Source organism: Ascidia mentula, chromosome 9 (assembly GCF_947561715.1).
Source record: "Ascidia mentula chromosome 9, kaAscMent1.1, whole genome shotgun sequence".
Lineage (NCBI taxonomy): Eukaryota > Metazoa > Chordata > Ascidiacea > Phlebobranchia > Ascidiidae > Ascidia > Ascidia mentula.
This window is the reverse complement of record NC_138574.1, coordinates 9121155-9144550: the sequence shown is the minus strand read 5'-3', so window position 1 is coordinate 9144550 and position 23396 is coordinate 9121155. Positions and strand designations below refer to the sequence as shown.

At 36.1% G+C, this 23396-nt stretch overlaps 3 protein-coding genes across 3 annotated transcripts; all 3 read right to left on the bottom strand.

Moving 5' to 3' along the window:
• Positions 1-5695: 5695 nt before the first annotated feature.
• Positions 5696-8362, bottom strand: LOC145914531 (alpha-2A adrenergic receptor-like). The gene is made up of 7 exons (XM_083002351.1): positions 8282-8362; positions 7672-7893; positions 7072-7175; positions 6816-6927; positions 6398-6541; positions 6058-6221; positions 5696-5873 (listed from the first exon to the last, which is right to left on the bottom strand). The coding sequence occupies exons 1-7, from the start codon at positions 8360-8362 to the stop codon at positions 5696-5698; spliced, it is 1005 nt and encodes a 334-aa protein (XP_082858477.1).
• Positions 8363-12842: 4480 nt separating this feature from the next.
• LOC145914530 (alpha-2A adrenergic receptor-like) lies at positions 12843-15795 on the bottom strand. The gene is made up of 8 exons (XM_083002350.1): positions 15715-15795; positions 15347-15568; positions 14825-14928; positions 14617-14728; positions 14203-14346; positions 13827-13990; positions 13233-13402; positions 12843-12946 (listed from the first exon to the last, which is right to left on the bottom strand). Exons 1-8 carry the CDS (start codon positions 15793-15795, stop codon positions 12843-12845), a joined length of 1101 nt encoding a protein of 366 aa, XP_082858476.1.
• Positions 15796-18463: 2668 nt separating this feature from the next.
• LOC145914529 (alpha-2A adrenergic receptor-like) lies at positions 18464-22598 on the bottom strand. The gene is made up of 12 exons (XM_083002349.1): positions 22518-22598; positions 21689-21910; positions 21334-21437; positions 21149-21260; positions 20695-20838; positions 20373-20536; positions 19903-20075; positions 19563-19681; positions 19146-19251; positions 18849-18931; positions 18690-18783; positions 18464-18582 (listed from the first exon to the last, which is right to left on the bottom strand). The coding sequence occupies exons 1-12, from the start codon at positions 22596-22598 to the stop codon at positions 18464-18466; spliced, it is 1521 nt and encodes a 506-aa protein (XP_082858475.1).
• Positions 22599-23396: the final 798 nt, after the last annotated feature.

The window sequence follows — 23396 nt, the reverse complement described above, 5'->3', positions numbered from 1 at the left end:
GCACTGTTTCGACCTGTAACGTTTCATCAGTGTTGCTGTTGACTGTGGCACTAGGCTATAGCTTTAACATAAAAAGGTACACATATTTTTACTTTGTATTACCATTCAGTCATCCATTTGGTGTCCAGTTGGGTAACAAACAACATAGTTGGTTTCCCACCGGATCGACGTTGACCGAAAGGCACGTACGGGTCGAAACAGTGTGTACACCCGTCTGCCGCTTTCAACGATTATTAATGCTTTTTTGCATATAAAATTAAGCTGATTTTTTGTAAAACCTGGGTTGTTCACAACAGTATCGAATCAACAACAAACTAACATTACTTTTATGTACAAAATTTGCGCATTTATTTGCCTCACTTTATTCCTGGCCTCATTTATTACCTTCACGTTGACCTGTCGACGCTACAGCGGCGAGTGGACATCTGCACCTGAAACTGTCGGCGGGCAGCAGGTGACAAAGGAAAAACGCTGTGCATTGTCAGCAACAGATTCCTCTTGAACAGCTTAGGTTTACGAAACAAAATTTTCTGGAATTTAACGGCAGCTTTCAATTGTGATTGATTGGTCAGAAGTTTTATTTAAAGTGAAGAATACATTACTCGTTTGCACAGGTCATGCGTGTGGAAAAATATTTTTGAACATAGAAAGCTGTGTGCATTTAAAAACAAATTCTAGAAATTCCATTCAATAATAAGACAAATATCACACAGAAAAGTAATTTATCTCCCTGTCTGAACCGAACAAAATCCCAAATATTTTCCCCCAAATTTGGAACTCATTTGTTCATTTGGTGGGAAAATGAATTTTCGAAATTTCGCTACCACGGACCGCCTGAATTCACCAAAATTTGATCATTGCTCAGTTTACGTTTATTAAGTCGGCTGTATATCCGTTCTGGTTGCTTGAAATTTCAGTTTTGACAGTCTATACAAAGTTCATCATTTAGCGCATAGATAAAAATAATACAATGACTGAATAGTGACAAGTATATTTTATTTTGCTTTGGCCCCCTCTACCCCTTCAGAGGCAACCGATACGGTCATAAGAATACGATGCTGATCAAGGTGCATTGTCAGCACAACTTTGTTTGCTTTGAGGCTTTGCATCAAGAAAAAGGGGTTTTAGGCACTAATGATTGCAATTGCGACATCAAAACTCAACGAGTGTAAGATTTGTTTATCAAAAAATAAGGTAAAATGGCAAATACACATATTGCATGCTTCAACGAGCATTAATTATTTAAACCGCTTTAAAGATATTATAGCCTTTCTGTTTGCATTGATCACGACGTTAATACTCTGGGGGGAGAAATTGAGTTTAGTTCCGTTGGGTGCACATGTTGTGGTTATAATGAAAATTTGTTATAACTGGACTTCTGTTGTTTGGTCTTATGCTGACGTAACCACACGATCGATTTCATCTCGTCAGCGCAAAATGCTAAAATTACATCATGTATATTTGCTAAACGTCAATATTATTGATGACGGTGTAGGCGATGGTTTAAATACGCAAGGTGTGCTATAAATCCATCATGTAGTCATATTTAATCAAAATCGTTTGTTGTTTTCAGGGAGCCGCTTGTGCTTACGGAGAGCTGCTGATCAGTGAACAGGTGAAAGCTGTGATAGATTCCCCCGAAACCGATCCATCTCTCAAATCCATCCTCGTTCAACTGCGCAGATTATATTTCGATAACACCTGCCACCGCTAAGCTGTTGGTAATGTAGACTTACTTGATAATTTAAACTATAATACCAAAGCCCTTTGGGGGAACTGTTTGAAATAAAGTGTCTCGGATTAAAGTTAGCTAGTTTATTAAAGTTATTTAAAAATCGATTTCGCCTGTATATAGCTATTATCTCTGCAAATATAGAAAAATAACCAAAAACGCAGAGATCCATACTTAATGGACAAAATTAACGCATAAATAAAACTGTTTAACGAGTAAAAAACAATTGTTGTGGAAACTAATTAATTACTAGAAGTCCAACTGCAGAAACAATTGGAAAATTGTAACTGGGCATGGAATGCTTTTTTTGCTTGTTTTTTTTATGAAAACGAAGATGTATAGTTTCGATATTCGGTTTGATTATGAAAGTTTACCTTAAACTTGAAACTCTTAGCTTTTAAATTGGCGGATAACATTTGTACCAATTTTCTAAAGTAAAAACTCTTTTGTACGTCAAGTGCGAAACCTGCAATTACGCTATGTTTGGCATTTAAAACCCTTTTCATGGAGCATAGCGTTTAATAAAAGAACGTTGTGTAGATCGCATACCCATTCGTTATCATCATATTGTACGGCCTTTTCGTTCGGTTTGCAATTGGCATTATACATAAGGGCTCACAGTATTTTTTGCATTGTCAAAAATGCCTATATTACGTTGTTTTGATAAATTTAGGTCAACGAAGCAACGGCCGAATCGTGCAGGGTGATTGCACCGTATACGCTCTTAAGCTGTGCGACGCCTTTGGCTTATCCGACGCAATGCTGTCTGCTCCAATAGCTCGAGACTGGGTTGATTACAACGTGGGCGACAACCAAGGCGAGGTTGAACTGGTGCTGGAGTCGAAACTTTGATTTATCTATTGTAATTTCAATTTAATTTACTGAAATGTTTGGCATTGCTAGATTTGTAAAACATGATTAAATAACAACCTTGTAAGTTGTAAAACCAAGAGATGTTAATTTTATTTAGTTTGTCTCTCTGTGCAATTAAGTTCAAAATTGCAAATAATTTTCGTTCGAAAACGACTGTTCAAGACATGTATGTATGTCATGTTCCGGAATTGCTAGGTGCCTGATCTTTGCATTGTTTTGTTTATATTTGATTTGTTGTGAACGAATACATTCATAACCCAATTTATGTGTGAATCATTGCTGAATCATTGGTATTCTAGTTCAATAGTTTATGTACTCAGAATTACACCAGAAATCTGACTAAGACACACACCCGACTCGCATTATACTGAATGAAAGGACCGTCCACGTGTTTTCAAGTGTTTTGAACATATAAAGGCGCATGGAGAATTAATTATTGAGCACTTGACCGTCATTGCAAATAAGCAAGCGTTTTTTTCTTATTTAATCTATGATTTCCGGTGTCTGTTAGTTTAGAAGTCAGTTCACTACTACAGTTACCAGCCGCACGGATGAGACCTTGCCGATACATTGTGCATTACTCTCTACAACTCAATTATGATTCAGATTTAAAGACAGACGTATAATGTCTTATTTTGAATGTCCCCGTTTTAACGCATGACCGAATCAGCAACAGGCAAAGGAACCGGCCTATGAATGTAACTATTAAGAACAAATCGAAAGCAAGGCATACAAATTTGGATAGATCAGACACCGGTATATAAATCTTCGAACCTCACATGCATACTCTGAAGAGCGGCAACGAACATCCCCACATAGTATTAGCTTGCATGTTAATACATTTATGATTTATTATTAACGTTGAAAGTTTCTCTACCGTTTTTTGACAAGCATATCGTACTATACTACACTCCTATTCAATTTCCATGCTTTCAAAACTGATAGAAATTTTCGTTTACAATAAAATGGTTTGTTTTTTGTGGAACACCGGGCCTATGCAATACTTCCTTGAGATGAGATTTTTACATACACACGTAGGTGTACAAAAATTCACTTGAATCGTATATCCTGTTTTGTTCACTTGATGTTGTGTAATAAGTGCATATAAATGAAATGAGTAATTTTATTAAGTCCTTTTATTTTTTGTGTAGAAATTATGTACATCAGCACTTGCAAATTTCAATACGCTCATAACACACGTAATTGGTGACAGAAAGAAATTACTTGATCCGTCCTGTGACAAATGTTCAGAACAGTACAAGATCTCATTGTAATTGCCCAGTATTAAAAGGCCAATGATAGCGTTTGTCAAGTGCAGAGTTTGTACGCTCATAGACTTGCCATTCCTTGTCTTGAATGAGGATAACAGCTGACCTCGATATCTACAAACTGTTTCGCTTTGCAGTTGGATGTTTCACGACTGACGGATTCATGTGCACTTGCCAAAATGTGATCTTGAAAAATTAGTACGTACTATGTAAACAAAGGGCAATGATGTTGCATTCGTTTGTAAAAATACACGAGATTGCACAGAGGTTAATTTTTCAAAAAATTTAAGAAAGTCTCTTTGCAATAAATTTTTGACACTTGCATTTGTAAGTCGTCTGTCACTTTTCAAAATTATTGATATACCACATTCTTGAATTGTTTCTTATGAGTTGTTCATACCTAAACAACTAACATTAATAGCCGTATGTTGTAGGTTATATGAATTACCGAGTCCAGTGTCAGGCGCCTCATGTGACTTTCTCCTCATACATAATTTTCGGAAAATATATTTTCGGCAAAAGCAATCACCGGATTGACCACCTTCAAGATATTTTTATTAAAGAAACATGAAATTATGGATTAAACAAGAAGAAAAACCTGGTGCTTGTTTTGTAATAAAGGTGATATGTTCATTGTTCCTTTTTCCTCTTTAACCAAAGACAGCTTAACCACTGCAAGAAAAAACAAAAAGTCGATATGTTGCAAATGAATTTGTATATTTTTGTTTTGGCATACATGCGGTTAACTTACAATAACTACAATGTCTCAATAATAACTTACTTCTGTTTCTAAAAATTTTAATGATGTCTATTTTTATTGATTCTCAAAGTTTCCGATAATTTTGGATAATTCTGAAAAACCTATAGGCATTGGGTGATTCTGTATGTAGGCTACCTTGGTTTTCTGATGAAACATCAATTCTGTTGCTCTCGTTATAGTAATTTTGCATCTTGTCAGTATCACCACTGTTTTGCAAAACTCTTGTCTGCAATGCAATTAAAGAAAATACTTGTTGCACTTGTGCATATGATTCCACAAAAAATTATTATTTAGATCAGTAATGGCCAACCCGCGGGCCGCATGCGGTCCAGTTGAACAATTTCAAAAAAAAGTGAAGTGACGACAAATTGGTGTGTAATATTAATATTAAACCTGTTTGTAATGTTAAGATAGACTAATGTGAGAACATAATCAACGATCAAACGTAATTATTGCAGTGCAATTCCTAAACTTGGCAAATATATTTTTTTAACAGAACTATATAATGTTACTCAGTTGTCACCATTTTTTATAATAAATTAACACAAAATACATCACATGTAGAAGACAGTTAATGTTGCATGCAGAGGGCTAGTTACAAGTTGTCATACTAAATTTGAACCAGTTTCTTACGCGCTTCGAGCAGATTTTTTGAAGTCCTGAAGAATTTGCCTTGCTGCAGCTTTTTGGAGGGAACTTTACAAACCTCTTGGTTCTACTCAAACTATGCATTTGAAGTAATTCTTCTAAATCTAATCGGGAAAAACCAAAATTGTTTTTAATCAAGATGGATATATTAAACAGTATTCATTAAAAACGCTTATACGAATTGGATTATACGAATCAAACACTAGCAAATTTACTGCACAAATAAGAAAAAAATTATGTTGCTGCAGCAAAAATATATACGACGCGTGTGATTTTTTACGACCAATATGTAAATTCACGTTGTCCGATTTTTTGTCAAAAGAACGCTACTGGCATTGGAAATATACCCGACAGGTTCAACAATTAATAACTCAGTACTCATTTTTCCTTTTTGAAAGAAATTCGCAAAAGTTACTAACTTAAATGTTCGTCTTCATCCCTCAGGGCCGCGGCCAGTTTTATGCCGATGTTAGACTCCAAATTTGTCTGTCCATCTGTTCTATCGCGAAATATCAACTTCACATACTGCCGCAAATCATTCTTGGCCATGCTGTAAATAAATGGGTTCACAGCGCTGTTGCAGTAGGCAAACCTGAACGACAAGAAAAACATTAAAACCGATTATCTGTGCAATTTTCATCAAACACCAAACTTAGATACGGTGGTATTTTTGTTGACATTTATGAATTTATGTTATTATAGTGTGGAAAGTCGTGTAAAATAGGGAATAATTTACCCAGATTTTAAGATACTGTTCGGCTACAGAAATGTCTCACCATTCCAGAAATTTAAATAGTTTTGGGTGAACGCAGCAAACTGAACATAACGAAGTTATGACGTAAGTTTGGAAAAAGGGAAACCAGCAAACAATGAAAGCGCCCAACACAATTCCTGTCATCAACTGGATTCGTCTTTGTCTCCTCAGAATAACTGCTCCAATCTAAAAATAACGAATGCCATTCCATGTTAACACATTTTTACATAAAATATGTTTTAATGAAACGTAATGGTTTATTCATTGCGTGCTTCAAGATTTTCCTTGATTCGGAATAAACATCAAAGACTTTATTGAGAATAACAAATGTTACACTTCAATCATACAATTAGTTTAAGTACCATTGGGTTGTCGACCATCTGTTTTAAAAGTCTCGAAATTCTCCAATAAGCTACCATCATGATTACTAACGGTATGTAGAAAGATCCAGAGACACTGAAGAGAATATACCACGTCTCCTTGGAGTGCGTGCACACCTTTGGATCCTTCCGTAATAAAACAATCAGCAATAAATTTAACTTTAACAATTTAATTAGTTTTGAAATTAAAATGTCGAGATCTAGTTATTCAGATAAAAAAAATAAAATGTAAATTTATAACAAAGAAACTTTTATTTTAATTTATATAAAGATCAATCAATAAGTGGAATGTTTTTTATCACATAAGGTTGTTTTAAAGATAGGACACGTATTCTCACGCCGCATAAAGTTATTTTGTTATCTGACCATCGGAATAAGTTGTCTGATGTAATTCGCTTACCTTTTCTACTGCTAAGGAATTTGAAAACACGAATCCAGGGACACAAACAAACCCAGACCAAATCCAACCGGCCACTACGATCCTTAGTATACGTTTATGTGTGCACATCGTTCTGCAATAAGAAATGCACGGTTTCCAATTTGCCATGGCGCACAATTTCACGTTTCAAAAAACATGCAACATAAAAGTATTTCTACGTCGAGTCTAATGTCAGAACACTCTTATTTTATTATGCGGCAATTTAGAAATGGTTTACCTGTAGCGTCTTCCCATTGTGAAGGCGAAGTACCGGTTAAGGCTGATCAAGCACAAGTTCCAAATACTGGCCGTACACAGAAATATATCCGTTGCAAGGTAGACCTGATTCGAACAGAATGTTAATAAATATTTTCTATTTCTTAGCTGACTGAAAAATAAAATTCTGATACGACATAATGCAGAATTTCATTTTGTTTTTTAATTAAATTGATTATAAATGTGTGAAACAAAAGCGTTGAGAATCAGACATTCAAAATTAAATGAAACATTTGGAAAGATTCGCGAAATCGCTCGGTGCTTTTTTACGAAAAATTCTAGTCGTGCTTATTCAAACGGGTGAAATATACGGGCGAAAGTAATAACCATGACCAGGATGTAGGCTAAATAGTACATAAAGAAATTCTGGATGTAAATATTATTATAATTTTATGTTTACATAAAGAAACTAAACATCTGTAATTTTGTTTAAAAGTAAAGCACCATTGTCAGGCCTTACATAGAAATAAAAAAATTGCCACTGAAAACGTGTTGCTTTGCAAACATCACTAAAGTTTGCTGACGAATTTCAAATCAAAAAAACTTGATTAAAAAATATTACCTTACAAAGAGCAGCACCCAATGGCCAATAACCGAGCATTTCTCGCATTACGCTGAATGGAAGAACCGTCAACGCCAGCGTAAAGTCAGACACAGATAATGAACAGAAGAATATATTCTGTGCCGTTCTTAACTTGGGGTATTTCACCACTACGCCGATAATGATTCCGTTGCCCACAAGAATGACAAAGATCAACAATATGGCAAGGGTGCAAACGGTTGCCTGAAATGAAACTAAGTTCATGTCTGTGCTAAAGGTTTTTTTATTGCAATCTATTCATTAGGTAGAAAAGCCTTATTATAAATAATTGTTTTTAAAAAATATTGTTCATTTTTTTTATTTTTAAATTAATTTGCTTGTATCTCAATATAATATATAATATTTGATGCTGCCCTACGCATTGGTACATATTTTGCGCACTGACGTTCAGCAACAAAAATTCTTTGCAATGCATTGTGGTAATTTTTTTGTTGTTTTCCCGCTATCGAACATGTTTCCACAAACAAAGGAAACATATTTAAGACAAAAGTAATTCAATAACAATATTATGGGTAAGAAAACGCACATATTGAAATTTATCCGTCCTTGTAACCTGAACACACAAACTTACTGAAGTTATTACACTGAGTGTTTCGTCATAATCTTTATATCCACAGTAATCTTGTGTAATGGAAGAATTGTTAGTGCACATATTTCCTATATTATGCTGTTGTCTGGATAAGTTTGGAAGAATTTGAATTGTATGGTTTATAATATTTTTTCTACAAATAATAAAGATATGTCAGCACAAGATTTAAATAAAAAAGCCAAAGCTAGAATGCTGTTTATCCAAAGCACAAGATTTATTATCCAACAATTTATTACCCACATACCACATATTGTGCAACAAAAATTTGGCCATCGGCCATCATAATCTTGGGAAGCCTGATGAGGCCTGAGAGGCCGAAAAACTGTACTGCGCTATCTGCACCTCTATTATAATGATATGTTGCCCTCATAGAAATACAAACAATCATATTCAAAAGTGTTTCAAACCTTATCAATATTTCTATTACATCCACAGAACGACCTGGTCTTTTTGAGCCTCAGTGTGGCTGTTGACAGTGGCACTGGGCTAGCTTTAACATAAAGAAGGCACACATATTTTTACTTTGTAGTACCATTCGGTCAACGTCGATGCATTAGGTGTCCAATTGGGTAACAAACAACATAGTTGGTTTCTCACCGGATCGACGTTAACCGAAACGTACGGGTCGAAACAGTGTGTACACCCGTCTGCAGCTTTCAACGATTATTGATGCTCTTGTGCTCATAAAATCAAACTGATTTTTGTAAATTCTGGGTTGCTCACAACAGTATCGAATCAACAACAAACTAACATTAATTTTATGTAACAATTTGCGCATTTATTCGCTTCACTTCATTCTTTCCTCTTATCTTCAAATTGACCTCTCGACGCTACGGCGGCGAGTGGACAACTGCACTTGAAACTGTCGGCGGGCAGCAGGTGACAAATGAAAAACGCTCAGCATTGTCAGCAACAGATTCCTGTTGGACAGCTTAGGTTTATCAAAAAAAAATTCTCGAATTTTGCTGCAGCAGTATGTGCAGTTTTTAATTGTGATTTAAATGTTTATGATCTAAGGACCATCAACGTTTAAAGCAAAGAATACATTACTCGTTTGCACAGATCATGTGTGTAGAAAAGCAATTTTTGCTGTGTGCATTTAAATAGAAGTGCTAGAAAACCCATTTAAGAATAAGTAACCTTACTCCGAAATTTGGAACTTGAGTGTTCATTTAGCGGGAAAATGAATTTTCGAGATTTCTGTACCAGGGACCGCCTGAATTCGCCACAATCGTTATCATTGTTTAGTTTACGTTTAATAAATCGGCTGTATATTGCCGTATGCGTCCTTTCATTCCGGTTGCTTGAAATTTCAGCTTTAAAAAGTTTGAAAGTTTTTGAAGAGTTCATCATTTAGCGTATAGACAAAAATAATACTGAATAGTGAAGTACATTTTATTTTGCTTTGGCCCCTCTACCCCTTCAAGGGCAACCGATACGGTCATAAGAATACGATGCTGATCGAGGGGCGTTGTCAGCACAAATTTGTTTGCTTTGAGGCTTTGCTTCAAGGAAAAGGGGTTTTAGGCACTAATGATTGCAATTGCGACATCAAAACTCAACGAATGTAAGATTTGTTTATCAAAAAATAAGGTAAAATGGCAAATACACTTATTGCATGCTTTAACGAGCATTAATCATTAAAACCGCTTTAAAGATATTATGGCCTTTCTTATTGCAATTTCTTTTGTCAAAGTTATTAATCACGACGTTTATTATCTGGGAGGACCAATGGGAATTTAATAACTCATACAAATACGGTTGTATTTTAAATTTTACACAGCCTCATATATTGCTCATGCAAAATCGAACACAATTCTTTTACACTTTGCTCGTGACTTTTCCTGTCCTAAATTGTGAATTACCTGGCCTGCAAACAAGCAACAAAAATGAATGTACATAATAGCATTCAGGCGCCTCCTTGGGAATAATCGATCTATCTTGATGGATCGAAGCAAGCACAATTTGTCTGCAGTTTTCGTTTGTTCAAAGGGCTTTTAACCGATAAGATTACTCATCGTTAATATCTGGAATTGCGTGTGATGTTTTATTAAGATAAGTAGTCTATTAATTAAAGAATTTCACATGTACAAAATCAAATCAATTCATTATGGTCTAAATTTTGCGAAGAAGGGTTAATTGATTTTTTCATTTTTTAAAACCATTTGCAAAAGCGCAAATAAAGGAAAAATAGGCACGTTGACACCGCTTATCAAATCACGTGACAAAGGCGAAACAAGCACACTGCGGGAGGCGAAACAATTGCAACAAACTGTTGTAAACTGCCGGAAAATACTTACACTGTTCATTGTCATTGAAACATCCGCTGTTTTTGGCCAACGCCGTCTTGCTGGCATCGCTCGATGCAAAGTCGCGGCGATGTTCTTTTAGTTGCGTCTTAAACGCCCTCCTGGTTTCGCCAATGTATAATGCATCGCACTCTTTGGAAGGTATTAAATATACCACTACCTTAGGCTCGGAAGCCTCAGTAGCAATAGATCGTGATATTAGACTACAAAGCGTTCTATGTGTCTTGGTGTAGACTTTTATGTCGTAATCTGACAACATTCTTCGCATTATTTCGGTGAGACCAGGGTATAACCACTGTTCCGCTAGTGGCCGTTTCACTCTTATGGATTACTGCCGGTTTCGCGCCTGATAACATCCAAGAAGGATATTGTTTTTTCGCACCACATCTTTGATAACCCCAACCTCTGCTTGATCTTGTTCTTTCGAAATAAGCTCTATCCATTAGTGATCTCAATATGCCATTCTTTTATGTTTCTATCGGGTGTGCCGACAGAAAAGAAAGGTAACGAATCGTGGGAGTCGGTTTCCGGTATAGACGGGTATTGATTATTCCATCCTTGTCCCGGTAAACCTCTACTTCCAAGAACGGTATCTTGCTACTGCTATCCACTTCTGACGTAAACTTGACAGAATCCTCGATGCTGTTAATGTAGCCCCGGAAGGCTTGCACATTTTCTGCATCAAGAATGGCAAACGTGTCTTCCACGTAGCGTTTCCAATAGCACCAAGGATGCTCAAAAGTGCTTTCTCCTCAATAGTCACCATCACAACATTAGCCACTACAGCAGATATTGGGAAACCCATCGCCGTCCCGAACCCTGTTGGTAATATTCATCAAGAATCGAAATATAGGTCGCGTTCAAGTCTTTTTAATGAACTGCTCTTCTGGCACAAGGTTACGAGATTTCTATTAAAACTGACGTTGCGTCTACCATCCGGTAAGACTGCTTCAAGGTTATGTGGCAACAATTTATCACGTAAGAAAACGCAAAGAAAAAGAGGAGGAATAGATGACATTGGCACCGCTTGTAGTGTCACGTGATCAGGTGTGCAACGCGTGCAACAATTACAACCAAGTGTTGTAAATCACAGGAAAGTACATTTTTTTGCGGTATTTTAATTATCCTGGCTTCCCGCTGCATGTGACCAACATCCCAAAACAAATAGGCTTTCACAAAGCATTGCAGAACATCTCAGTGGGACAAGATTTTAAAAATTGATCAGAAATAAAAGCATTCAATGACTTGAGAAAAGGATTGAGTTAAATCGTTTTGAATCAAATGTCTCAAAATTGATAATCGTTCATTACATTAGCTTGTTTTTATCTGCGCATGTATAGTTATCCCTTTGTTTGACTTCGCAAAATCGTGATTAGTTAATCTACTACAATGGCGTGCTTTTGTCTCATGCATAGATACCACCTTAAAATAGGTCCAACAACATGCCAAATTCTGCTTAAATTCCACAGAAATTACGTATTCGTGCTATATAATTTAATTGATTTAATTTAATTTGTAAATAGCAACGTCTGTAATATAATATACGCGCAGAGACAATATGTTGCTCAAACGCACAATCCGGTTTTAATTAATCGTTGTGAAAGCAAAGGCATTAGACAGGTATGTTTTGAAGGAAATCGTAGTTGCAGAGGCTAGATGCTGTAAATGGTGTAGCTAAAGCTTCAACGAGAGCTGAAGATGACTGCAAGAATTTCTCATCCAAAGATCAGTGCCAAAATGTATACGGCCCAGCATTTTACATTTTATAAAACAGGTCGCCATGCTAAATTTTGCAACAACGCAGTCGTCCTTTGTTTTTGGTTTCACACCAACGGTTACCCTGTTTTCCGGGATTAAACAACAACCACACACATCGTTTCATAAAATTGTGATATTTGTAATATTTCTCTTGACATAAATGCATGACGTAAACAACGAGATGTGTTGCATAAATAAACTTATGTAAATTACAAAAGCGGCAACACAAACATCTACAGATCTATTTGCACAATTTTCACATAACACAATGCTACTGCTCTACTCCTTCATGCGCAAAAGTTAACTTTAAAAAATTAATCGCAGAGACTAGTTTAGGCCAACCGCCCCAGCAACTATCTGTAATACACTTGTATCATAATTATCGTGCAAAACTAAATATCAGTCTGGGTAAATTTTGCAGTATGTCAAAGAAGTGTATGAATCAAAATTGCTCGAAGCCTTGTGATTTGTTCCGGTTAAGCTTTAGAACTGCCTTCATTATCACCTAACTGCGTTTCTTTTTTTTTCGGCAATTTCACCATCATGTTGGGTCCACGCATTTGAAGCAATTCATCTGAATCTATGAAGAAAAACATTTTGAGACCATGTATGTTTTTTTCACTTACGTGAAGTCGCGTAATGAAAAATTGACAATGTTGAGAATAAAGATTTTTTTTTAACTATTGGCGAACTCAAGAACCTAATATCACGTTTTTTGTATACTCAAACAAGACACACAGAATAAATTTATAATAAGCATGAAAACTACTTTTATTGAAAGTAATGCAGACAAATTTTTGTTCTGGATTTAATCTTTTGCAAAAAAGTGATTTTTGTTATATTTTCAGACAAAAAAGATTAGTTACTCAAAAGTTCATCTGTGTCATCTTGAATAGAACTTCTGCCGTCATGCTTCAAGTCCATATGGCGCAGCACCGCCGTTCTATTCCGTAATGCCAAGTTAACATAATGGCGCAAGTCACTTTTAGTCAAGCTGTAGATAAATGGGTTCACGGCGCTGTTGCAGTATGCAAACCTGATCAAGAAACAAAACAATAAATAATAAATTGCCAACAGGAATATTAAATAGGTGTACGTGCAGTTTGGTAATACATACTGGGTGTTACTCTTTTTCTAACGGTAAGGGCCATTTTCTCGTCATGGTAAGTGTAGCAGAATATGAGTAGGGGGACCTCAGGATTATTTATAAAGTATTTTCTACTAAATCTGTTACTGAGTCTCTGTAAGCCATAGAGACAACAGGCGAGTCAAAGAAAACAAACTTTTATTTGATATAAGTAGGGAGTTGAACCTTTCAATACGGTAAAGTACTGCTTGTCATCATACGTCAATTGTTTAGAAATATGTTTAAGTGCATGGTTGCAAAATACGTCACAATTATTGGTCATCTTTCTAACGAAACCAGTCGCAACGGAAGCTCGAAAAATGAACACACTTACCATTCGAGAAATTTCAGAATTTTTGGGTGAACGCAGCAAACTGAGCAAAACGAAGTTATGACGTAAACTTGAAAAAAGGGGAACCAGCAAACAATGAAAGCACCCAACACAATCCCTGTCATCAACTGGATTTGTCTTTGTCTCTCCAGAGTCACTGCTCTGATCTAAAACAGTGGTAAAAATGCACGAATTTGCACGAATTTGTTATTAGTGAAAAAACTATTCACTACACATTTGCCATATTAATCTGTCCTAATTAACAGTCATTCCATAGCATGAGAAATGCTCATTTTGCAGAGTTTAACTTAAAATGGTTACATTATCGTTTCATGTTATGTTGTGCTCAAAAACAATAAAAAATCTTTTAAAAATTTACCTCGGAGTTGCGAGTCATCTTTTTCAGTAAACACGAAATTCTTCCGTAAGCTACCAGCATAATTAGCAGTGGGATGTAGAAAGATCCAGAAACACTGAAGAGAATATACCACGTCTCATTGGAATGTGTACAAACCGTTGAATCCTTTCGCAATAAAACAGTCACAAGTAGGAAGTTTATAAATACCAATTAAATAATAATAGCCAGCAAACAAAAGTGTTTTAATAAACATCGGACCACCATCAATTTCGTAACACCACAACTTTTTAGAAAACAACTTTTCGGTTTTATTTTAGTGATCCACCTATTTATTCACATTGTCGAAAAAGCAAAGCTCGCGTAAGAGTCGTTTTGTTAAGAACATGTATGTAAAAAATTAGCAGAATTTAATTGGTGTTTAGGTGGTTTTCTCACCTCCTCGGATGCCAACGACTTCGAAAACACGAATCCAGGGAGGCAAACGAGTCCTGACCAAATCCAACCGACCGCCACCATAATTAGTATACGTTTATTTGTGCATACCGTTCTGTAATATAATGTCGGGTTACGGATTTCTAGCACGTAAGCGAGAACATATAGAAAACAAAATGCTACAAATATTTGAAATTGGATCATTGTCTACCGATAGCGTTTTCCCATGGTGAAGGCGAAATACCGGTTGATGCTGATCAAGCACAAGTTCCAAATACTGGCCGTACATAGAAATATGTCCATTGCAAGGTAGACCTGGTATCATCATAAAAATGTGATAGATTAGTCGATTGCAAGTGCAAAGAAAAGGAAAATTTAAAGCATTTTTCTTGAGGTGCTTGTGTACCAACAACTTTTACGTATACTCACTCGTGTGCGGGTGCCAGTGATTGAGAAATAATATCACGCAACATCACGTGCCAATAATTATAACTTTGTTTTAAAATAGAGAAAATGTCAAAAGTGGCTACAGGAATCAGCTTGTGTAAGTCGGTGAGCGACGGATCTGTCCTTACTCCTTTTGGACCAGGAAAATAATTTGTTTAATATAAGTACAATTTTTTAGATATTTGCAAAAGTAGTCGGGTGAAAATTTGTTGCCAAAGAAACTTGTAAAATTCCGGTAAACACAGGTCATTGCCAGATAAACTTTGATTATAACAGAAAATATTACCTTGCAGAGAAAAGAACCAAATGGCCAGTGACCAAGCATTTCTCTTATTATACTGAATGGAAGGACCGTCAACGCCAGCGTAAAGTCAGCCACCGACAGCGAACAGAAGAATATATTCTGTGCCGTTCTCAGCACAGTGTGTTTCACCACTACGCCGATAATAATTCCGTTCCCAAAAATAATGGCAAAGATCAACATTATGGCAAGGGCGAAAACAATTGCCTGGAACGAAACAAATAAGATTTTGTATTTGAAGAATGTGAAAAGATTACAATTCTTTCCTGGTATTCAAATAACCTTTAAAATTTAAATTACATGTTTTACTCATGTATATATATTGTCCTTTCAACCTAAACGCACAAACTTACTGGTGCTGATACACCAAGAGTTTCGTCATAATCTTTATATCCACAGTAGTCTTGAGGAATAGATGAATTCTTTGCGCACATATTTGTTTGTGTTAGAAAACAGTTTTGCTTGTTTAAGATTAAACCTGGTTTAATATTTAAACGTTACATTTTTTTCGATTTCAAGTAATGTGCGGTTGTTCTTTGTCGCACTTTTACAGCGACATAACACAACTGTTTATAACACAAAAACGACAAAACTAAATTAAAAACGTTGTCTGCTGTCTTTTGTTTGAAGTTCATGGAACGCATATCTTGGTCTACAAAATTCGAAACAACCCAATAAGAAATATACACTGAATCTTTCTTTCTGCTATTACAAAATTATATAAGTATTGCATTTATTCGTCGCGTTTTTATGACTGCGTCTCCGATGTGCGATGACGTAAACGCAGCTGCGATTGTGTGCAAACTGCTGTGTTTGAAGGGATTATGCAGATGAGCATGACAACATCTATCGATTGTAGATTACTGCTCAAAGAAACCGGTGCTAACTAACAGCTACTGCAGTTTGTGTTCAGCTGCACCTGCATTGCTCATTTTTGTATCACCATATTCGCATAACATATACTCCAACCGTTGTGCCACAGGAAAAACGTATATTGCCCAAGATTATGTCGGTTATTAGAAACGGCAGATATTTACAAAGTTACTAATTCAGGCGCTAGATATTTTTTTGCGCGCAGTTCGATTTGTACAGAACGGTGAGTTTGTACACCAGGTGGCATCACAAAAATTGTGAGCAAGTAACGGGTATTGTAGATTTGCTAGTTGCTACCTCAGCAAATTGTCTCAGTGATGCTGGCGCAATTGAAGGTTGGCTAACCGATTTCCACTGAATTGTAAATCCACCTGTCTTCCTCGTCTAAGATTGGTGCAGACGTTTTAGTTCGAATCAACCCGACTCGATTGCAGTAAAAACGAATAAGAGTTCCACTGCAAACTTGCATATGGTTTGTTTGTTAACGTTTACGCTTCTTATTACGTATATTCTAATAACATTTAACGTATATGATATGCATTGATGATAATATAAAATTTAGCAATGTAAGTTAAGCTGAACACAAACTGCAGTAGGTTTCAGTTAGCAGCGTTTTCTAATCTAGAATCAATAGAAGTTGTCAAATTCAGCTGCCCAATCCATGTAAGCACAGCAATTTGCGTAGCATCACAGCTGCGGCTTCGTCAAAGCAAAGCACAAGATACCCCCTGCATACTTGTACCTAGTTTCGACCTACCACGTTACATATTGAAAAACTATAACGTTGAAAAGTTAATAAAGAAACCTGCCTTTTTCGTTTTTTGTGGCCTGTTTTACCGGGTCCACACTCACGCTTTGCGCCGGCGGATTCTTTGTTTGTTCCAATGTCCCGAGCGTACGCCCGCACACCGGCATATAATGAAACAAACAAAGAATCCGCAGGCGCAAAGCGTGAATGTGGACCCGCCTAAGATAAACCTGGTTTAAGTTTGCGTTTTTTGTAAATCAGGGGTTTATAAACAAACTTCAACGTGCAGCTACTTTCTGCTAACTGATGAAACTGTATTTAAAAAAACAAAAAATCAACCTTGAATATAGCCAAGAAAAAGCATGTACTTTAATTAATACACAAGATTAGTGCGGTTGAAAAGATTATGTCGAAACACTCAGTGCAAGGCTGCGCATGTAAAATTCATAGTTTCCAAATAAATAAACATTGATACCAGTCAGGATTGAATGTTGTATGTCTTGTAGTCCTTACGTGCAATAGGCAGATTGCTTTTGTTCTGACATCCCTTGTGGAAAATAGCCTGAAACAGGCCATATGATTATGACCCAACCATCGCAGTTACGAACTGACGTCACATTTGATCATGGTCGCGAGTAAAAAATTTGTGACACTGTCGTGAAATAATAATTACCGTTGCAAGAAATTATTTGAGCTAGAAAAAACATTCCATTCAGCGTAATTGATTGGTTTGGGCCTTTCGTGAACTGGAACTTGTGAAATTGATGGCCACGGGGGAAAATAGTACTGACCCCGTTGTTATTTACATAAACCACGATCGCATATTTAATTGACACAAAACCGCAAATAAGTCTGACTGTCCGTAAAACGGGAGCAAGCAACAACAACAGACCGGTAAGACATCAGGAAAGACAGCATATACTTGGCAGCGCGGCACAGCTGTATTCGGTTGGGTCGCTAACGTTTCGTTTCAAATACAACTCGCAAAGTCATTTGGTTTCAACTTGGTTGAAAGTTAACAATTTGTGGAGTCGGAAGTATGTTGATACATTAGATGTTGCAAATGTAGCAGCATCGCATTCCTGCTTTCCGAGATGGAACAATAACCACACTCGCCCTGTTTTTCATTGTTATTTATTTAATTGCTGCAATACGGATCTTCTGGCAATACGTTTATTACATCGATGTCTCCACCACCATGCAGCAGCCTTCATCAGGGTGTATTACAGCAATAAAAACATGTCCGGCAACATTAGTAGTAGTATACGTAATATTTGATTTGGAATAAATACATGACATTAAAAACCGAAATTTTTGGCTTAAGCAAGCTTACGTAAGTGACAAAAGCGGCAAGAAATTAAGTGCAGATATATTTGTATACCTATCTGTAATAAACTTGTATCATAAAATAACGTGCATAATTGAATAACACCGAGTAAAAATGTTGCGGTATGTCAAAGAAGTGTATGAATCAAAATTGCTTAAAGCCTTGTGATTTGTTCCGATGAAGCTTTAGAATTTCCTTCGGTATCACCGAAATGCGTTGCTTTGTTGGAAGTTCCACAATTTTCGGGGCCATATAGACTTGACAAAACTTTATCTGCATTAACCAGAAAAAGTTTTCAAATCTGAATATTAAAATCAGACAAAAGACGATACAACAACATGTAACAACAAAAGGTGATATTTTGAAATTCTAAGAATTACCGTGCTCACTACTTGACTGGCGTATAGAACTTCCAATTTTTTTAATTTGTGCTGTTTCTAAATGTTGGGCGCCTGTAATGAACGAAATACCCACCTTGAAAAAACAAACCGTGTATTTAATTGACGAAAACACAGATCATTAAAGATCAATTGACTAACCTGAGAAGGAACATGTTTTTTCTTTTGGAATGTAGGTGTAGAACTAGTTTCTTTCTTCTCCAAAATTAAAGACAGGTTTGTCCCTACAAGATAAATCTCTTTGTTACAGTTTATTGTGGAAAACAATAACATTTGTTGCCTAAAGTCAATATTCTATACAAAATTTTAACTATTTCGCTTCCATGTTTCTGAAAAAAATGTAGTACATAGAACAGTCCAGATAAAAATCCCTGCCGAGTGGTTATTTAAAAAGGCTAAAGCACGATACAAAGCAATAACGCCAAAGAAGGTTTATACCTTTGGTTGGTGGTGAACCGGAAAGAAGATTATTCCAATTGGTTTCCTTTAGATTATTTTGGTAAGTCTTCAAATCACCGCCGCTGGTGTGCAAAGGATGTCTTACCTAAAACATAAAATCACAGGCGTAGGAATATAAACATTGTGTATATTGAGTAGGTTTTGTGTAAAGCATAATTACTTTTCGTTTTAACCATAATCTTATCTCAGTTAAATATCGGAATTTCATTGACAGTTAAATGCACTAACTCACACTCCCATATTTGAATTTGCTTACAAGTAACGACTTTTTGCAACTTTTTCTTCTAATTCATGATAGATGCCTCGTATAAAACAATAAAAGTCACTCACGAATTTTTTTCTCTCCCACGTATACATTTGTTGGTACTTTGTCATACTTTTGAACCACATACTTACAAGATTCGCGCTGTTTTGTGGAGGAGCAGAAGAACTTGTCTTACTCCATGCTATTTTCGGCAATTTCACCATCCTGTTGTGTATACTTAAACTACGCATTTGAAGCAATTCCTCCGAATCTAACAAAGAAAAACAAAAATTATTTAAAACGCGTTATACATTCTTAAAGTTGAAAAGTTATTGGCGATCTCAAGAATTATTGTGACTACGTTTTTTGTACCCATACCAGACACATTGATTACTCTTGAAGGAGTACAGCCAAATTTTTGTCCTATTGCCGCATACTAGTATCAACCCCTTCATTCGTATTTCACAATTTTGCACAAAACAGTTTAATTACTGGGTTCGTCTGCTTGCTCTTGGGCAGCGTCACTCTCGCCATTTTCATGCTGCAAGTTCATTTGGCGCAGCACCGCCGTTCTGTTCCGTAATGCCAAGTTAACATACTGGCGCAAGTCATTTTTAGTCAAGCTGTAGATAAATGGGTTCACGGCGCTGTTGCAGTATGCAAACCTGATCAAGAAACAAAACAATAATTATTTGGGAACATAACTTACGGCTATTTAAATCAACAAGACATTATTAATTGTCAACAAAAATATTTCAATGAAACATATTGTTGGGTCAAGTTATTTTTGTAGATCATTTGTTCGTCATGTTAAATGAAACAGGTTATGAGTAGGGAGTTTAACTGCTGTTCATTTCATTCAAAAATATGTAAGTGCTATAGTAAAATAAGCCATTTCGCACAATATTTGGCCATCTTTATGACGAAACGAGTTATGAGCTTAAAAAAATTAAGGCACTCACCATTCGAGAAATTTAAAAAGTATTGGGTGAACACAGCAAACTGAGCAAAACGAAGTTATGACGTAAGTTTGAAAAAAGGGGAACCAGCACACAATGAAAGCGCCCAACACAATCCCTGTCATCAACTGGATTCGTTTTTGTCTCTCTAGAGTCACTGTTCTAATCTGAAACATAGTTAAAAACGAAAAAAAAAATTCTTTTTGGTTTAAAAACTGAATATCACACATTTGCTTTTCTTCATAATTAATGCCACGATGAATTGCAGAGTTTTTTTTTTACGGAACAATTTAAAAAAAATAAATATAAAATAAAAAATAGATACCTTGGTGTTTTGAGCCATCGTTTTTAGTAGGCACGAAATTCTTCCGTAAGCTACCAACATAATTACTAGTGGGATGTAGAAAGATCCAGAAACACTGAAGAGAATATACCACGTCTCCTTGGAATGCGTACAAACCGTTGAATCCTTTCGCAATAAAACAGTCACAAGTAAGAAGTTTATAAATACCAATTAAATAATACAGCCAGCAAAAAAATGATATTTCAAACTGCGGTACGAATAACACACGGAAGTGTGATGATAAACATCGGACCACCACCAATTTCGTAACACCACAACCTTTTAAACTTCACGGTTTTATTTTATTGATCCACCTATTTTTTCACATTGACTAAAAAAACAAAGCTCGCTTAAGAGTCGTATTGTTAAGAACGTGTATTCATGTCAATGTTAATAATGAGCATAACTCAATTGGTGTTTAGTGTGGTTTTCTCACCTCCTCGGATGCCAACGACTTCGAAAACACGAATCCAGGGAGGCAAACGAATCCAGACCATATCCAACCGACCGCCACTATAGTTAGTATACGCTTACTTGTGCACATGGTTCTGTAATCAAATAAATTCGATTTTAGTGTCCGGTTACGCAATTCCAACACGTAGGGGAGAACTAATTCGATACCTGTAGCGTCTTCCCATTGTTAAGGCGAAGTACCGGTTAAGGCTGATCAAGCACAAGTTCCAAATACTGGCCGTACATAGAAATATATCGATTGCAAGGTAGACCTAATATCATCATAACAATGTGATTAGTTGTGTACTTTTACAACTAGTTTTACTATCTAACTCTTGTTAGCGAACCCGTGATTGGGAAACAATGTCGTGCAACATTATCAAGAAGCTTAATAACAACTTTGTTTCCAATTTTAGACATTTGCTAAAGGAGATCGTGTGAAGTTTGTTGCATAGAAATTTGTGAATTTCCAATAAACACTGTTCATTGACAGATAAGTTTTGATTATAAGAGAAAAAATTACCTTGCAAAGAGCAGCACCCAATGGCCAATAACCGAGCATTTCTCGCATTACGCTAAATGGAAGAACCGTCAACGCCAGCGTAAAGTCAGACACAGATAATGAACAGAAGAATATATTCTGTGCCGTTCTTAACTTAGGGTGTTTCACCACTACGCCGATAATGATTCCGTTGCCCACAAGAATGACAAAGATCAACAACATGGCAAGGGTACAAACGGTTGCCTGGAATAAATTATAAATTTTAAAATAAAGCCTACAGATTTTAGCAATAATAGTTGGACTGTTTGTTTGCGAAAAAAATAAATTTGGCTAATAAAAATACTTTTGTTCTGTATTTTCGTGTTACTTTTCGTTGCTTATAAAAAGCTCAGATAATTTGTTGCACGGGAAAAATTAACTTATATTCACAAACATATATTGTTATAAAGATTTTGTCCACGACGTAATGACATTTTGTTTATACGTTTCCGCGATGGTTGGATTATTATCTTAGAAGAGCCCATCATAATTAATTACATTTCAACAATTTTCCCTGTGGATTTGCAAAATTGAATGCGTTTCTACGACCAAATCGAAACTTGCTGTCAGCTGGTATTCCCAAAGGATGTCAGAACAAAAGTAATCCGCTTCTGCACATGGACGAACCATAGAACACAACAATTAGCCTCATTTAAGACTTCACCGTTTATTGATTTGGCCACAATGGACTTTATAGGTGTGGCTCTTGTTCGTTTGTCAGTAAGATGAATTTGTACACATCAATATTGGTCAGAACATACATACATATTTATATGTATATTTTCTTTCCAATCTGAACACAGAAACTTACTGATGCTGATACACTGAGAGTATCGTCATAATTTTGGTATCCGCAGTAATCTTGTGTAATGGATGAATTGTTTGCGTGCATACTTCTTTCTTTCTTTGATCAAGGTCAAGCTTTTAAATGTAGTTTAAATAAACCGCTAAACGTAGCGCTCTTGTTTAGTTTTTTTTTACAAACCTCCAATCTATAAAAAAAGAAAATATTCATATCAATTGGTTAAAAGATAATTAAACCTGTTTTTGCGCCAGATTATCTGTTTAAGAATAAACCTGGTTTAACATTGTTTCGTTTTCAATATGTAACATGTCAGTCTAGCAATTCAACTATTGCATGATTTTTCTTTGTCGGACTTCGACACAAAAAAACACCTCCGTTAATATTGCACGTAAAGAAATTGAGTTCAAATATAATTAAAATAAAATAAAAACGACAAAGCTAAATTAAAAACTTTCGCCTGCCTTGTTTGGAGTTCATGCTACACACTGTTGTATATCTTGAGCCACAAAATTAAAAACAACTCAAAATGAACTGCGGTCTGAATCTACCTTTTCGCTTGCATGTATCCACAACAAGTGAACGCAACGCATTTATTCGTCACGCTTTTATAACTGGGTCTCTGATGTACGATGACGCAGCCGCAGCTGCGATTCTGAGGAGATTGTTGTTCTAGACGTGATTGCGCAGGTGAATATGACAACATTTATCGATTCTGGATTACTAAAAACGCTGCTAACTGAAAGCTTAACTAGTTTGTGTGTAGCTGCACCTGATTACCGTTGTGCTGTTGGAATAACGTAATAAGAAGCATAAACATTGACAAACAAACCATATGTGAGTTTTCAGTTAAACCCTTATTCGTGTTTTCGGCAGCCGCGCTAACAC

Bases quoted from the DNA above. Each gene is read 5' to 3' on its own strand.
- LOC145914531 (XM_083002351.1), bottom strand. From the start codon at position 8,362: ATGTGCACTAACAATTCTTCCATTACACAAGATTACTGTGGATATAAA. The intron at 7,894-8,281 runs GTAAGTTTGTGT...GTTTCATTTCAG, and splicing joins CACTCAGTGTAATAACTTCA to GCAACCGTTTGCACCCTTGC. The intron at 6,542-6,815 runs GTAAGCGAATTA...TTATTACGGAAG, and splicing joins ATTCCTTAGCAGTAGAAAAG to GATCCAAAGGTGTGCACGCA.
- LOC145914530 (XM_083002350.1), bottom strand. From the start codon at position 15,795: ATGTGCGCAAAGAATTCATCTATTCCTCAAGACTACTGTGGATATAAA. The intron at 13,403-13,826 runs GTAAGTGTGTTC...TTTCTTGATCAG, and splicing joins ATTCTGAAATTTCTCGAATG to GTTTGCATACTGCAACAGCG. The intron at 12,947-13,232 runs GTAACTAATCTT...TTTTCTTCATAG, and splicing joins TGACACAGATGAACTTTTGA to ATTCAGATGAATTGCTTCAA.
- LOC145914529 (XM_083002349.1), bottom strand. From the start codon at position 22,598: ATGCACGCAAACAATTCATCCATTACACAAGATTACTGCGGATACCAA. The intron at 21,911-22,517 runs GTAAGTTTCTGT...AATTTATTCCAG, and splicing joins CTCTCAGTGTATCAGCATCA to GCAACCGTTTGTACCCTTGC. The intron at 20,839-21,148 runs GTGAGAAAACCA...TTATTGCGAAAG, and splicing joins AGTCGTTGGCATCCGAGGAG to GATTCAACGGTTTGTACGCA.